Genomic DNA, 15487 nt, shown 5'->3' with positions numbered 1-15487 from the left:
CAATGCCAGGTGCCCCAGAGGGAATGAACAGAGCAGGTAATCATCAATCATCCCCTGTTCCCCATTCCCAGCTTCTGGCAAACAGAGGCTAGGGACACCATCCCTGCCCATTCTGGCTAATAGCCATTGACGGATCTATCCTCCATGAACTTATCTAGTTCTTTTTTTAATCCTGTTATAGTCTTGGCCTTCATAACATCCTCTGGCAAGGAGTTCCACAGGTTGACTGTGCGTTTTGTGAAACAATACTTCCTTTTGTTTGTTTTAAACCTGCTACCTATTCATTTCATTTGGTGGCCCCTAGTTCTTGTGTTATGAGAAGGAGTAAATAACACTTCCTTATTTACTTTCTCAACACCAGTTATGATTTTATAGACCTCTATCATACTCCCACCCCCACTTAGTCGTGTCTTTTCTAAGCAGAAAAGTCCCAGTTTTTTTAATCTCTCCTCATACGGCAGCTGTTCCCTACCCCTAGTCTGACAACGAATCTTCTCTAGGAGGTTGGGCAAATCACTAACCTGCTTTACCTTCTTTATCTGTGAAGTGTAATAATACTCACCTACCTCACAGCAAGTTCATAAGGGTGTGTTAAAGTTTTTATAGTACTTTGAATATGAAAAGTACTATGTATGTGCTAATTATTATGATGCGGGCCAAACTCGGTTCTTGGATGCATGCACAGGGCCCTACTGATGTCAGATGGAAATGTGCTGTCATTAGGTGACCGTTTTTTCATAATTAAGAAGTAGGATACCCTTGTGGTTACATTTTTTAGGGTCAGAAGATACTTACATTTTAGACAAAAGTCCACTTTTTGTTTTATACATGTACTGGTGTTCATATCACCAGCTTTTAACTCAACAGCAAGATGTGCCTGTTTCTTGGAATGGAGGATTTTTTCCACCAGAAATCTGGTGTTTTGAACAAACATTTTGTATTTATTAAAAAATAACAATAAAACATACAACCCAATATTCTGATCAATGAAATGAAAAACCGGGACATTTCGAGTGTCCCCATATGAAATATAGCGACTGTCAAAGTCAAACAGACATATGGTCTCTTTAGCTACCCAAGCTCAGAGTTTGCCTCTTTGGAGAAAAAGGAAAGGGGAAAAAAGCAACATTCAAAGTAATAGCCTGATCCTGAGATGTATTGAGCGTTTTAAATTCCTATTGCAGTCAGGCCCTAAGATCATAATCAGTAAATTACTTAAGCATGTCCCTAATGGGGCTACTCTCATATATTTAAAGTTGGGCATGTATGTAAGTATTTTGCTTAATAACTAGATGCTACATAAGGATCAGAAAGTGGATGGGGAAGAGAGATCAATGCAGGGAGCAAAATTAATCAGATCACTTTATTCTACAATAGTCATACTACTCCCAGATCCCGGCAAATATCTAATTTACTCTAACTACATTTGAAATGACCAAGGACATCAAAGACTACACATCATACAATCAGAGTGAAAGCTTATGACAGACATATAAACTAATGCTTAATTTAGAACAGTGGCTCTGAATCTTTCCAGACTATTGTACCCCTTTCAGAAGTCTGATTTGTCTTGTGTACCCCATGTTTCACTTCACTTAAAAACCATTTGCTTACAAAAATCAGACAAAAATACAAAAGTGTCAAAGCATACTACTGCTGAAAACTTGCTTACTTTCTCATTTTTACCATATAATTATAAAATAAATCAATTGGAATATAAATATTGTACTTACATTTCAGTGTATAGAGCAAGATGAACAAGTCATTGTTGATATGAAATTTTAGTTTGTACTGACTTCGCTAGTGCTTTTTATGTTGCCCGTTGCAAAACTAGGCAAATGTCTAGATGACTTGATGTACCCCCCAGGGGTAAGTGTTCTCCTGGTTGAGAGCCACTGGTTTAGAAGACGTATGTAATCTAACAATTACAGTGAAACTATCTTAAATGAACACATTAGGGAGCAGCAAAATCTGGTTGCCTAGAAGAAACTGTCTTTAACTAAAGGTCAAATAAAACTGTAGTGGACTCCTTGGGGATACTTTAAAGTGGTAATTTAAGATACGCGGTTGCCTATGGTAGGAGATTCTCAGTGCAGATTTCACTGTAGACAAAGATTATCTGGCACTTGCAAAATGCAACCAGTGACATGAGTTCATGAATGAGTGACTATCTAACAGTATTTCATAAATATTAATGATAGTAACTTAATTTTAAATTATTTTAGCTCTACAGCGACTCACAGGATGAGTCACTGCAAAACTTGCATGATCTGGAAAGTTTATGCAAACTCTATGTTGTTAAATTGTAATCTGTACCATTCCAAATGAAACTGATACAAAGATATTTTATATACATCCAGTGCTTCTTTTCCAGGATGTTTTTTCAGTGTTTTGATGTTGTTTTCTACCACTGTAAATATTCAGCATCAGTTCTGGTGGTAAGTAGAATTGTTTGCTAATGTTAAGCTGCAAAATTCTGGTCTAGCTCTGTATTCTGAACATCCAAAGTCTGGGTTATTCAGATCCAAAGTTTTCATTCAACCACATCCCTAACATACAGGAAAATATGAGGAACTTACTTTTACAGTGTGTAACATTAGTAGAGCCATCAAAATCTGTACTTGTATTCCCAGGACAGCTAATGCAGTAATTTTGACCAAATTCAGGCTGGTAGGTTCCAACAGGACATCTGATACATCTGTGTGTTGTGGAATTGTAGTAGTGGCCAGGAGAACAATGAACTGTACAATGGAAGGTACATTGTTTTTAGCAAGTAACAATTTTAACTGCAGTGGCATCTTCCCTCCTCTCTTTACATACTCTGTAATTTCCATACTCCAAAGTATTTATCAGACAGTTAAACAGAAAGAGTTTAATGCATTTTTCATTTACAATGGACCTTTGATTGGAATCGCGTTCCAAGAACTAAAGCTAAATTCTTACTAATCAAATAAAATATGCTACATTTATTGCCTTTAAACACAGTGATTTACAAATTGGTTGTTTATACCTGAGTTTATAACAAACAGGTTGCCAATTGCTGTCTGCAGCAACAACAAAAATGCCTTTTGGAATTACAGATGAGAGGTTTTAATTACCAGATGTTAGACAGTGCCATAGTATACAATTGAGCAAGCATATAGATATATAGTCAGAAACTCCTGCCTCACCATTGTGCCATTTACACAGAAGTTTGCAAACATGTACATGTAGTATATATATAATTTCTCTCTGTCATTTTCATACTCAGTGTTCAGTCTCATATCATCTGTATCATGCATAGTTTTTCAAATTCTTTAAAAAAAATAAAATAAGTAACCATTGAGGGTCAGATCCTCATCTGATAAAAAAATAAGTCTACCTCCAAGGAAATCAATGCAGCTAGGCTGATTTGCACTAGCTGAGGATCTGGCCCTGAATGTGCATGTCATGCATTCCAAAAAATACTATGTTGACTGCTGAGGACTCCGCAATGTCAGCAGATCATTTCTCGTTTGCATATTTTCTGACCTTTTAACTCAATAACACAGAGCTGTCTTTTTCTGAAGGTCTTCAAGTTCTTTAGCAATTAAAACTTTGAAGTGAAAGGAGAAATAGTAGAGAAATTACTAAGCAATGTATTTTACAAAATGGGAAAAGCTCTGAAATTTACCTTTTGTTTCACAGTCCTGAAATGAAACAGCACCTTCATATTTTGTCACCAGTCCACCGCCACATGGAAAGCAAAGGGTCCTCCCTGGTTCAGGCTGATATGTACCAAGAGCGCACACTCTACAAGGTTTAAAGCCATCTGAAGAGAAATAGCCAGGAGAACACTGCCCTAGAAATTGAACATGGTCAATTAGATTATTAAACCTACCTCTGTGTGCACAATATAAAAAAAATCAGCATTATTTAGCAATGCTTCCTAAAACTTTAAAAATATAACACTAAACCTACCAATTATATAAAATCAATTTGCTCAAAACAATGCCAGTTTCTATGCAGACTCTTTGTTTATCAACATTTCTGTTTGGTCTATAATTCATTAAGGTATCATTAGAACAGTATTTTGCACTGTTAAAGCACCTTTCATCTGAGAATTTCATAGTGCTTTATAAAAATTAATTAACCCTCACAATACCTCTGTGAGGTAGGCCAGAATTCTTATCTCCATTTGATAGATAGGGAAACGGAGGCAAATAGGAACATGGGACTTGCCAAACTGGATCAGACCTGATGTCCATCTCGACCAGCATCCTATCTCTGACAGTGGCCAGCACCATGATGCTTCAAAGGAAGGTGTAAGAAACCCCACATTAGGCATAAGTGAGCTAATCTGCATCCCGCATTAGATCTCATTCTGATCTCTAATAGTTAGCATTTGGCTAAAGCCCTGAAGCAGGAAGTTTAACATCCCTTTCACAAAAAGTTTATAACAATTCTGGATATTCTTGATACCCATATAAATGTCCAGTCCCTTTTTTAACCTTGTTACATTCTTGGCCCCAATGATTTCCTGGGGAATACAGTTTAATGACATGTTGTATGAGAAAGAATTTTGTTTTACTGATTTAGAATTCTCCATCTTTTAATTTAGTTGAATGTCCTCTTGTACTCGTGTTATGTTACAGAGAGAACAGAAGTTCCTCATCTACCTATATCTTCCTATATCACTCATTATTTTACATACATTTTATCATGTCCCTCATATTTGGCTTCTTTGTAAGGTAACCAATCCCAGTCTTTGCAATCTCTCTTCATATGAGAGTTTCCCCACGCTCTTGATCATTGTTGTTGCCCTTCTCCTTCAGCAACATCCTTTTTGAGATGCAGTGACCAATACTACAGACAGTATTAAAGTCGAGCCATTGATTTATATAAATTACAATATTCTTCAGCATCCTGTACCTTCTGCAAGCTATCATCTTGTTTGCTTTTTTTGATCACAACTGCAGATTGAATAAAGTCTTCAATGAGCTATCATGATGTGTACATATAAGGTGTATGAGTAGTTTCAATTTTTCCTCCAGGGTGCGTTACTTTGCATTTATCAACACTGAATTTCATTTGACATTGAATTGACCATTCATCTACCATGTTCAGATCTCTCTAGTTCCTCACATTCCTCTCCAGTCCTTGGCTAACCTTAATAATTTAATGTTATCTGCAAATTTTGCTACTTTAGACCATTAATAGATATATTAAACACAGGAGCTAGTGCAGAACCTTGAGGAACTAATCCCCATGATGAAAATTGATCTTTTAATCCTAGTCTTTTCTCCCAGCCAACTTTTGATCCAGGACAATATTTTGTGTCTCACTTTATGAATACTTAACTTCTTTAGTAACCTCTTGTGCAGGCCCTTACAACAGTCTAGTGGAAGGGTAAATAAATTATGTTAATCTTCTTTCCTTTATGCACTACTTTACTGACACGTTCAAAGAATTCTAAGAGGTTAGTGAGATACCCCATTGACTTCAATGGGACCAGGATTTCACTCTTAGAGTGTCTCCCCCAACCACTGGCTGAAATGCAGTTGTACAAGAGGATTATTGTGCCATCAATTTCTGAGAAACGTTGTGATACTGATAGCCTGATGACAATTTTGCTTTGCTTTTTATGATTTTGGGGCTAGATCCTCTGCTGATGTAAATTGGTATAGGTCCATTGGATTTAATGAGAAGAGGATCTGGCCCTTAGTGTGAAAATTCAGTACTTGTGAAACATGATGGAGTTACAGCCCAGGAGTCTTCCTTTTAGACACAGAAGAGCTACATTCTGAATACCAGCAGTGCCAGCTTTTTGACACAGCCACTAATACTGTGTCTCAAACCTGATCTGGAGACATGATCTATAGGCGTGAAAGAGCTATTCTGTCTCCATGCCAATTCAGTCCTTGGCTTCTTTGCTGAAATTGCCAGTAAAGTAGCTATATAATTAAATCTGTCATGATAAATCGACCACCAGCACACCTCCAAATCACATGGAATTACCATCTTTGTTAAGCAGTAGGCATTGGTGTTTAAATAAGGCTAAAATTAGTTTCCTGTGAAATGCCCCACCTAAATAGATTTCCTCATTAACTAGAGTGGATTGCATTTATGTGAACTGCGCTGTAATTTAACTTCAGAATCACTTGCTTTCTTGCAACTTTAACATAGCTTTATGGTACAATATTCACCCCAAACTTCTAGCATACTTTTTATGCCTATATTGTAAAGACTGGAAGTTGGGGATTTTAGCTCATGCTAATGAGTTACTACAGTAATGCTGTTGAAGCCATGTACAAAAGTACCATTGATTAGAGCTGGCCAGTATATTTTCAGAGAAACATGGTTTCATTGAAATATGCTGTTTCATCAAAGACAAATCATTTCTTGGACATGTATTGATTTTGACAAAGTTTTTGATGGGACTCTCCAGTCACTTCTAGAGAGAGGAGAGACAGGGAAAGAAGGGGGAACCTGACTTTTACAATCAGCTAACCTGTGGAACTCCTTACCAGAATGTTGTGAAGGCCAAGATTATAACAGGCGTGACAAAGCTCTGTCCTTGCCTCTGCGGGTCCCGCATTTCCTGACGGATTTCGCTAGCCTCAGAGGCTCACTGTGACCCTCCACATAACCCTTCTTTCTCTAGAGACAAGGTTCACAGTCTACTGAGCCAGCGAGGGAGATGAGGAGAAGTTATTCTTCCTTGCACAGTCTCTGTTGTCTACCAGTTGCAATGATTACTCAGGGGGCAAAGGTGTGTGGGGGGGAGCCCTCTACTCTGGGCTCCAGCCCAGGGACCCTAATAGTATCAGCTACGGTAGCTGACCTTTTAGAAACATGACATGTACAATTCCCTGCGCTACTTCCCCCACAGCAGCCCTCACTTCCTCAAGCTCCACTTCACCCTTACCTCAGGGCCTCCTTCCTTGTACCTGATATGGTGCGTACTACTCAGACTCTCCAACAGCACAACTTCTTCCCACAGCTCCTGACATGCACCCCCACCTGACTGACTGGGAGGCTTTTAACTAGTTTCAGCCAGCCCCTGATTGGCTTCAGGTGTCCCAATCAACCTAGCCTTCTCCCTGCCTTCTGGAGAGTTCGTAATTGGCCCCACGTGTCTTAATTGACCTGGAGCAGCTGCCATTTCACTTATCCTGGTACCAGGGATTTGTTTAGCCTGGAGCTAATATATCTATCTCCCACTACTCTTCCATAGCCATCTGGTCTTGCCCCATCACACAGGGTTCAAAAAAAAAACTAAAGTTCATGGAGGATAGGCCCATCAATGGCTATAAACCATCATGGATGGATGGTGTCCCTAGCCTCTGTTTGCCAGAAGCTGGGAATGGAAGACAGGAGATGTATTGCTTGATGATTACCTGTTCTGTTCATTCCTCCTAGGGCACTTGGCATTGGTCACTGTCGAAAGATAGGTACTGGGCTAGATGGACCTTTGATCTGACCCACTATGGCCGTTCTTATGTGCATTGTGCTCATCCGTAACAAAATAAAGTAGAGAAAATGGTTTACATTTGTCTTTGAAAATACTATAATATTTAAAGCTCTTTACAAACTTTAGCCAATTAAACTTCTTGACATCCTTTGAAAGAGGTGAATATTATTACTCCGTTTTACAGATGCGGGAATCTCAGTGACGGATGTTGTTACGTGCCAGAGATCAGAGAGAAGAACAAACAGGATTAGAACTCATCAGTTTTTCACGCAGAGTGCAGTGCACAGATCACTGCAGTGTGTCTTTCTCTGGGGTATGACTGCTGCTGATGACACAGAGAAGCCATAGGCTCAGACTTCACCCCCCAAAGGATTTCATCAGTATTATCATGCTGTGTACTTATCCCAGCCCAATGTAACCTATCCCTTTAGCTCATAATGTACCATGTCAATGGGCCCTGAGAAGGGAAGGTATCTCCAGAGTTGCATGCCTGGCCAGAAGCAAAGTGCTCTGCTTGGTCTGCTCATTTGCCTACTACTCCCAAAATGCAGCTCCAGCTCACTTCTACTTGTTAGCAATGCTCATGTGTGAACAACTGGAACAAACTGAAAGATTTTTTGGTATTACGTATAAGTGTATAGAGTTCTTTTCTGTTAGCTTTCCAAGGCAGAATTGTGGAAGGCTTTCCCCACTTTTAGCCTCCACACTTTGCTTGTTATTGGATCACACCTACTCCTTTTATAATCAAAGTAAACTCGCCTCCACATTCTGACACATTCCGTGCGCCTGCAATTCCCTGTCCGTCATTACTTGGGCAAGGTTCACAAGAAAGTTGACCTTCTGTGTCTTGGTATGTTCCTGGTGAGCAAGGAAGGCACTGATTATGTTCTCCACTATAATAGGTTCCCATACTGCAGGTAACTGAGGAAAGAAAAGCAGAATCTACTTAAGGACCTTCATTTTGATAATGTAGCTTTGCCTTCATATCAATCATTTATAGAAGATGGAACTCTTCGATTCACCCCACCATTACCAATGACACTTTGCAGATTTTGGGCCAATGGAACTAGGCCAATTTACAACAGCTGAAAAGATTCATCCTGTATTGTTTAAATCATTAAATGATATTTTACTGCATTTGAACATTTATCAGATATATGCTTCCAAAAGAGTTAACTCAGTTTTAAAAAATTATGTTGTATTTACAGCAAAATGCTCTTTCATAATGGATGGAGAAATAAGTGAATTTTTCATTCATAGTAGATACATGTAAGTGGTGATTTTATGGGAGTTGTAAATACAAGATCTACAGTCTGAGGACATGATTAGTTGACATAACGATGTCAAGGATTTCTCCAAAGGCAATGCATCCCATCTCATATTGTATACTTCCTGACAGTGACATGGTTTAACTGGCAACCATTCTAAACACATACATTAATCCACATTTTTCTGCTGAAAAAGGATATTTCCTTAAACATTTTATAGCATTAGGTTTATGGGGTAAAGCTTAAGGGTTGCTAGACTATAATAGCTAAAATTTTCAACCCAGCCTCTAAATTGCAGTATTAGGTATGAGTGAACCAGGTAATCAGACATCTATCAAATCCACATTTGCAAATTCTATTCTTTTTGAATGTAAACAACTGGCTGTGTAAAAGTTTCTGAAAAATGTATAGGTGGGTTTTGAAAATTTGACCCAAAGTAACTATAGTGGTGTGGTTAGCAGGAAAAAAAGTTGTATTATTGATGAATTAGGAACATAGTGCGGAGAACTAAAGTAAAAGGGTTAGCACCAGCTTCTGGCTAAAGTCTGACAACTTGGAAAACAGTTAAACCAGACTATCCTTGTTCCACATAGAATTAGACCAGGGTAACCTGTTTTTGATTTCTCTAGATTATCTAAGTATCTAACAAATTTACTATATGGCTTACTGTTGACCAGTTAATTTTAAGGGGTTTTTATTTTTGGGTGCTGTTGGTCAGAATGAAATTCCAATTTTTCTGGGACTTACCACATTTTCCATCCTGCAGCACTTGCCCTGTACTGCATGCTTCATGTCCTTCAGTAGCCTTAGCTGGCTTATGAGCCACTTCGTACTCTGTCCCAGAAAACTGAATGTAAAATTGCTGTTTGTTAATAGATTTTCTCAATGTTTTGATTGCAGTTTGCAGCTTCTGCTCCATCCTTTTCCGCACACAGTCAAGGTTACAGGTGTCTAAGTGGGAAATAAGAAGAAAACTAGAAGCAATTGAGATTCATGTTTAAGCAGAATTGCTTAGTAAAAAATTCTCAACCAGCAAAATTCTCTGGTACTTGGTCCACTTCTCTATATAAAGATATAAATGCTAGCATCAACTGGCTAACTGGCTGAGTTGGCTTTAGGCCATCTGAAAGGGACAGTCAAGCACTCTGTGCTCTGGCAAACTAAACTTCCCGATCCATAACTGCACATGGAGCTCTGATCTTGTCTCAAACCGAGCATAAAAAGCTTCAAGGTTGGTTCTATTGACTGTCTATAGACAGGGACATAGTAAACACATCACATCAACTGGCAGAGCTAAGCTAGCATCAAGAGTGAGCATACCCTGCACTGTTATGGGTTGTGGCAGTGACTATTGCTATGTGGATGCCTGGAGATATTAGTAATTGTCCTCCACAGTGTATTTCCAAGGGTTTTATCCAGTTCAGTTCTAAAAGACTCAGATAGTGGGGTCTCCATAACTCTATTTGGAAATGTTATTCCATAGTTTAACAACACTCTGGAATATGAAATATTTATGATAGCATAAATTTCTATTTGATTTTATATAATGATGAAAAGGAGTACTTGTGGCACCTTAGAAACTAACAAATTTATTTGAGCATAAGCTTTCGTGAGCTACAGCTCACTTCATCAGATGCATGCAGTGGAAAATACAGTGGGGAGATTTATATACATAGAGAACATGAAACAATGGGTGTTACCATATACACTGTCACAAGAGTGATCAGGTAAGGTGAGCTATTACCAGCAGGAGAGCGGGGAGGAAAAAACCTTTTGTCATGATAATCAAGGTGGGCCATTTCTAGCAGTTGACAAGAATGTGTGAGGAACAGTAGGGGCAGAAATAAACATGGGGAAATAGTTTTACTTTGTGTAATGACACATCCACTCCCAGATGTTAGACCCTAGGGAGCCCTAAACAATTCTTCCCCATCCTGAATCTTCTCCACAGGGCTGCCAAAATGTAGGTATGTTAAAATGCATGATAAAATATGTTTGATTTTCATACTGGAGTTCAGCAATCTATATTCTAGAAGATGTCTTTGTAGCTGATGGTGTGAGACATCTCCTAAAAGGAAGCAGCAATAAGCCAATACTGTATCAATGAATGTATCTCTTATTAGTAGAGATGAATCCAAATCAAATATGAGGATCTAAATACCGCTGAACTTTGTAGAAGTCTGGCTCCAGATCCAATCTTTGGGCCCATCTGCAGCTATTAGCTGAATTTCATACTGCATTCTAGTCATCCTGACAACAGAACTTCCACTGAAGTCAATGGAAGTTCTGAGTGGGGATGTGCTGTTCCATTATGGTTTGGGTAATGTGCTTTGTAGACGGGCCTGGTGAAACAGCAGCAGAGAGATAATGGCAATTGTTGACCACAGTGAGGCACTGCTATATGATTTCCCCACAGAACACCAGAAAAGATCTTCCACACACCTGAGACTTCCTCAGACTTCATCTCCACTTCGAATTCGGCAGTGATATGGGACACTTCTTTCGATGGTGACTTGCGGCCCCGACGTTTTTTCTTGGAGGAATCACACTTGAGGTTCACAAAGGTCACCTGGCAGTTGTCTGTACAAGGGAATTGACCTCCTTTGCATAACAGAAGTGACATGGAAGAGAAATCAAGTAGCAAGGTAGCAAGTGACAAGCTGGTGTGTGATATTTCAGCTGGGTTAACATTAATGCTCTGGCAGATTTTGTAACATTCCACATGCACTGTTAGACATACCCTTATTTGTGTAATTTTTGCTTTGTCTAAGTGAGGGCAGGAAAAGAAGCCCATACAGCACAGACATAGACTGGCAATGCTTAGCTGTGTGTTGATACTGTTTGTGTCTTTAATAATGATAATAAATATTTTCCACATATCTGTCTAAGGCTATGGAAGCTCTTTTCAAACATTAGTTAAAAGTCAATGTTGTTATGCTTAGTTTATTGATGATTAAATTAAGTCAGAGTGTTAACTTGCATAATGTCACATTACAAGAGAGGCAGAGCAAAGATCAAATTTAGAAGTATGGCTTCCCACTTGTGTTCTAGCCACTAGGCAACATTTATATTGTGATAACCATATGTTATGTTATTCAGGTAACTGAAGTAGCATAGCTTAGATCGATTTACCGCAGTAGTGTAGACAAGGCCTCAGTGCCACAGTAGCCTTTCCAGTGCTGTAGTGCATGACTCTACAACACCAAAGACACCAAAAGTATTTCATTTTGGGTATGGCTTTATATTATATAATCTTATTGTGTAATCATACAATTGGTAGCATTAATTCAAGTCAGATGAAATTAGAGATACAAGGCAAATAGCTAGCAAAGTGTAAAGCAAATACAGCCAAGAAAATACACTTACAATATGGGCTGAAAAAGAATTTCTGTGACTTTCAAAATGGTTTTGATAGCCAAACATTATAGAAAGAAAACAACCATCATGACAAAATAGCACTTTAAGCAATAGAATAATTACTTTACTGGTGCTTTGAAAATTAGAGAGAGGAGAATATTTACATTGTAGGTTAAGATAAATGATTAAATTAAATGTAAAACAATCTTCAAATTCTATTATAATATTCTATTGTTTTTATTTAGTGTTCATGTATGATTTTTTTTTAAATAAGGAAATTCCCAGACAAATCTATGTTAAAAGGGAATTAAGATTGAGAGTACATATCATTAATTTAGAGTAAAATACATTCCTGGGATGTTGCAATTATACCAAAACTAAGCATTGTAAACCCAGGAATTTCAGAATTAACATATTTGGACTTCTTTTAAATTTAACCGTATGGTATTGAAATATACAATTAGGGCACCCAAGCAACCTTAACTCTGCCCTGCAGTGACACCACAAGGAAAAAAGAAAAGAAAAAACCCTAACATATATTTAAAAATAATTTGCCATAATCTACTCAGGGAAATTTACAAAAAACTCAAACCAGAAGCCTGTAATTGATGTGCATGTAAAGTCCCAGGTCTATCTGTTGCAAAAACATTCCAGACTAGGACATCAATTGACAGGAGTGGAAGGCTATCTAGTTTGTGCAAGGCAAATGCCTGTTTTGACTTCACTTGACATCTCAAAGATATGCCTTGGTATATGTAATTAAAAATGGTTAGATTTTTTTTCACTTAAAACCTCTCTTTTCTGTTCAACTTTGAAAGGGATGCTCAGGATGAACCTTTTCTGTGTTCCTATTAACAGCCTAGATTATTAAAGTGGAAACAAATAGTTCTCACAATCTACTTTCCATTTCACTATTTATGTTGTTTATTTACTTTTTGTCCTTCACTCTATTTGGGCAATCAGCCTAGAATGGTCAATCTCACTTTTGTATTTAGTCAGCTTCTCTTTCTTGATCCTATACTCACAATCAGATAACAATCCCACTCTACTGAGGTTGCAGTTACTACATGGGAATGTTTAAATTATAAGAAAGAAAAACTTTAATTAGAGAATTCATGAAAATATTTATACTCAGATCAAGATTTGTAAAAATCAAATGCTCGGATTTCATTTCTGACTTTGCTAAAATTAGAAATTATGTTTAACTCACTCCCCTTTCTTGATCCTTTTTGTAATACCATAGCCTAACGTTCCAGTATAAGGGAAGCAAACTGAAGTCTGCCTGGTATATTAGATTTAGATTATAAGATTTCCTGCGTAGCTGCTGTCTCTTGTGTTTAGGTACAGCCCCCAGCACAATGAGACCCCAATCCTAGCATAATAAAATTAAATTAGTAATAATAATATGTCTTGCTATAATAAATTTTCTTTTAGAAATCTAATTCTAGGAAACAAAAACAAATTTAGCTGACATGGTGTAATTCCACTTCCCCTTGGCCAGTAGCTATCCATCTCATGGGAATTCTACCACTGACGATGCTAGAAACTTAGCAAGACCACCTGAATTCATGAGATTTCTGCTATTTGGGGCCAATACCTGGCAAAAACAATGAAGTTTTCAGCACTGTCAAATCTAAAACCTAGCCCAATTCAGTTTGAATCTGAAGCCTGGTCTGAACCTAACTAAGGTCCAAATCTGTAAACCATAACTTTCTCCATCTGCACAATAATCACAAGTTATCAAAACAAACTAAAAGAACCATTGGTGACTCTCTGCTCACGTGTTCTGAGAAATGACATACCTATAACAGCTTGCTTGCCAACGTCTTTAATCTTTTCTTTGCTGCGAGGCCGTAAATGGCACTTTGCATCTTTAATTTTAAAGCGAGCTTTCTGCTTGATTGGTGGGGCTAATGAATCTGTTGAAATAAAATTAAAAGTTATAATTCCTAATGTAGTCTTAAAAGGCCCTGACACCTATTTTTGAAATGAAGCTGTAGTTTTCTTGCAACATAAAGGAGAGACAGGACTCGATGAATCTATAACTCTCTATTTACCTTGTGTACATTCTATGTGCGACTCTTGCATTCATTTCCATAAAGTTACTTTTCCCACAAATAGGTAAGAATAGTCTCAGGCCCAACAGAGACTCATCAGCCAATGAGAGTTTGTTCAGTGAGTGTGATTACACCCTGCTATTCAGCGAGTGGGCAGAGATCTGAAGAAACTAACTGAATTGGTATTCTTCCTTGCAAGCTTGCCTGTGCAGTCTCTGGCTGAATTAGTTTCTTACTCAGAATAAAACCAATTGCTGAAATTTTTCTAACTCAACTCCTGACTCCCCAAATTACTGAGGATTTGATTCCGATCTCATTTACGCTAATGTAAAATTAATTAAATGGAGTTACACTGTTGGCAGTTTAAAACTATCCCTTGCCTATATGGCAAAAAGAACTGCCTTTAAGTAGGTTTCAGAGTAGCAGCCGTGTTAGTCTGTATCCGCAAAAAGAAAAGGAGTACTTGTGGCACCTTAGAGACTAACAAATTTATTTGAGCATAAGCTTTCGTAAGCTACAGCTCACTTCATCGGATGCATTCAGTGGAAAATACAGTGGGGAGATTTATATACATAGAGAACATGAAACAATGGGTGTTACCATACACACTGTAACCAGAGTGATCACTTAAAATGAGCTATTACCAGCAGGCAGGGGGGAGAGGGTGAGGGGGAAACCTTTTGTAGTGATAAACAAGGTGGGCCATTTCCAGAGTTGACAAGAACGTGTGAGGAACAGTGTGTGTGTGTGTGTGGGGGGGGGGAATAAACATGGGGAAATAGTTTTACTTTGTGTAATGACAAAGTGTATATAAATCTCCCCACTGTATTTTCCACTGCATGCATCCAATGAAGTGAGCTCAAATAAATTTGTTAGTCTCTAAGGTGCCACAAGTGCTCCTTTTCTTTTTGCCTTTAACTACTTTACTGCAGTCTATGGCTCGCAAGCTCTATTCTCCCTCTTACAATCAAAACATGTCTTGCAGCAGCAGCTGCTGATGTTAAGTTTGCAGGACTCTGCAAAAGTTGCTACACAACTCAGGATCGACTGGAAAATGTAACAGTTCCTTGCCTTTCTAGCAAAGATAACTGCCTTTGAACCACCTAATTGTAACTGAAAAACCTAGACCCAATCTCTCTCCTTCCTAGTCAGCACAGACTTCTTCTGATGAGAGCACTAACAGACAACACACTTCAAACCAACGCTAAGTCTCATGGATGCTCAGCAGTGCGCCACCCGCTTTTCCTGTAGCATCACTTGTGCAGCTTATTGGTTATCTACTTTAAATGTCCAATTTACATTTTAAAGGGATATCAGGCTTATCCACCTCCCCTCTGACAGCCAGCTCAGTTTTATTGCTCTGCTTATCCACA

The 15487-nt window shown here is 38.3% G+C and overlaps 1 protein-coding gene across 8 annotated transcripts in view; it reads right to left on the bottom strand.

Moving 5' to 3' along the window:
• Window positions 1-15487, bottom strand: part of SCUBE1 (signal peptide, CUB domain and EGF like domain containing 1) — a 304521-nt gene that overhangs the window by 20841 nt on the left and 268193 nt on the right. For 5 of the 8 annotated variants that reach the window (XM_038386054.2, XM_043515695.1, XM_043515692.1 and 2 more), the window contains 6 exons: window positions 13860-13976; window positions 11143-11301; window positions 9448-9651; window positions 8192-8353; window positions 3653-3820; window positions 2580-2741 (listed from right to left, as the gene is read on the bottom strand). In XM_038386054.2, the coding sequence (XP_038241982.1) occupies window positions 2580-2741; window positions 3653-3820; window positions 8192-8353; window positions 9448-9651; window positions 11143-11301; window positions 13860-13976 (972 nt within the window). The remainder of the gene's footprint in view (window positions 1-2579; window positions 2742-3652; window positions 3821-8191; window positions 8354-9447; window positions 9652-11142; window positions 11302-13859; window positions 13977-15487) is intronic. The other 3 variants (XM_043515687.1, XM_043515700.1, XM_043515716.1) reach the window with 1 other exon arrangement.

Source organism: Dermochelys coriacea, chromosome 1 (genome assembly GCF_009764565.3).
Source record: "Dermochelys coriacea isolate rDerCor1 chromosome 1, rDerCor1.pri.v4, whole genome shotgun sequence".
Lineage (NCBI taxonomy): Eukaryota > Metazoa > Chordata > Testudines > Dermochelyidae > Dermochelys > Dermochelys coriacea.
The sequence above is the reverse complement of the archived record's forward strand: the minus strand, read 5'-3'. Positions and strand labels throughout refer to the sequence as shown.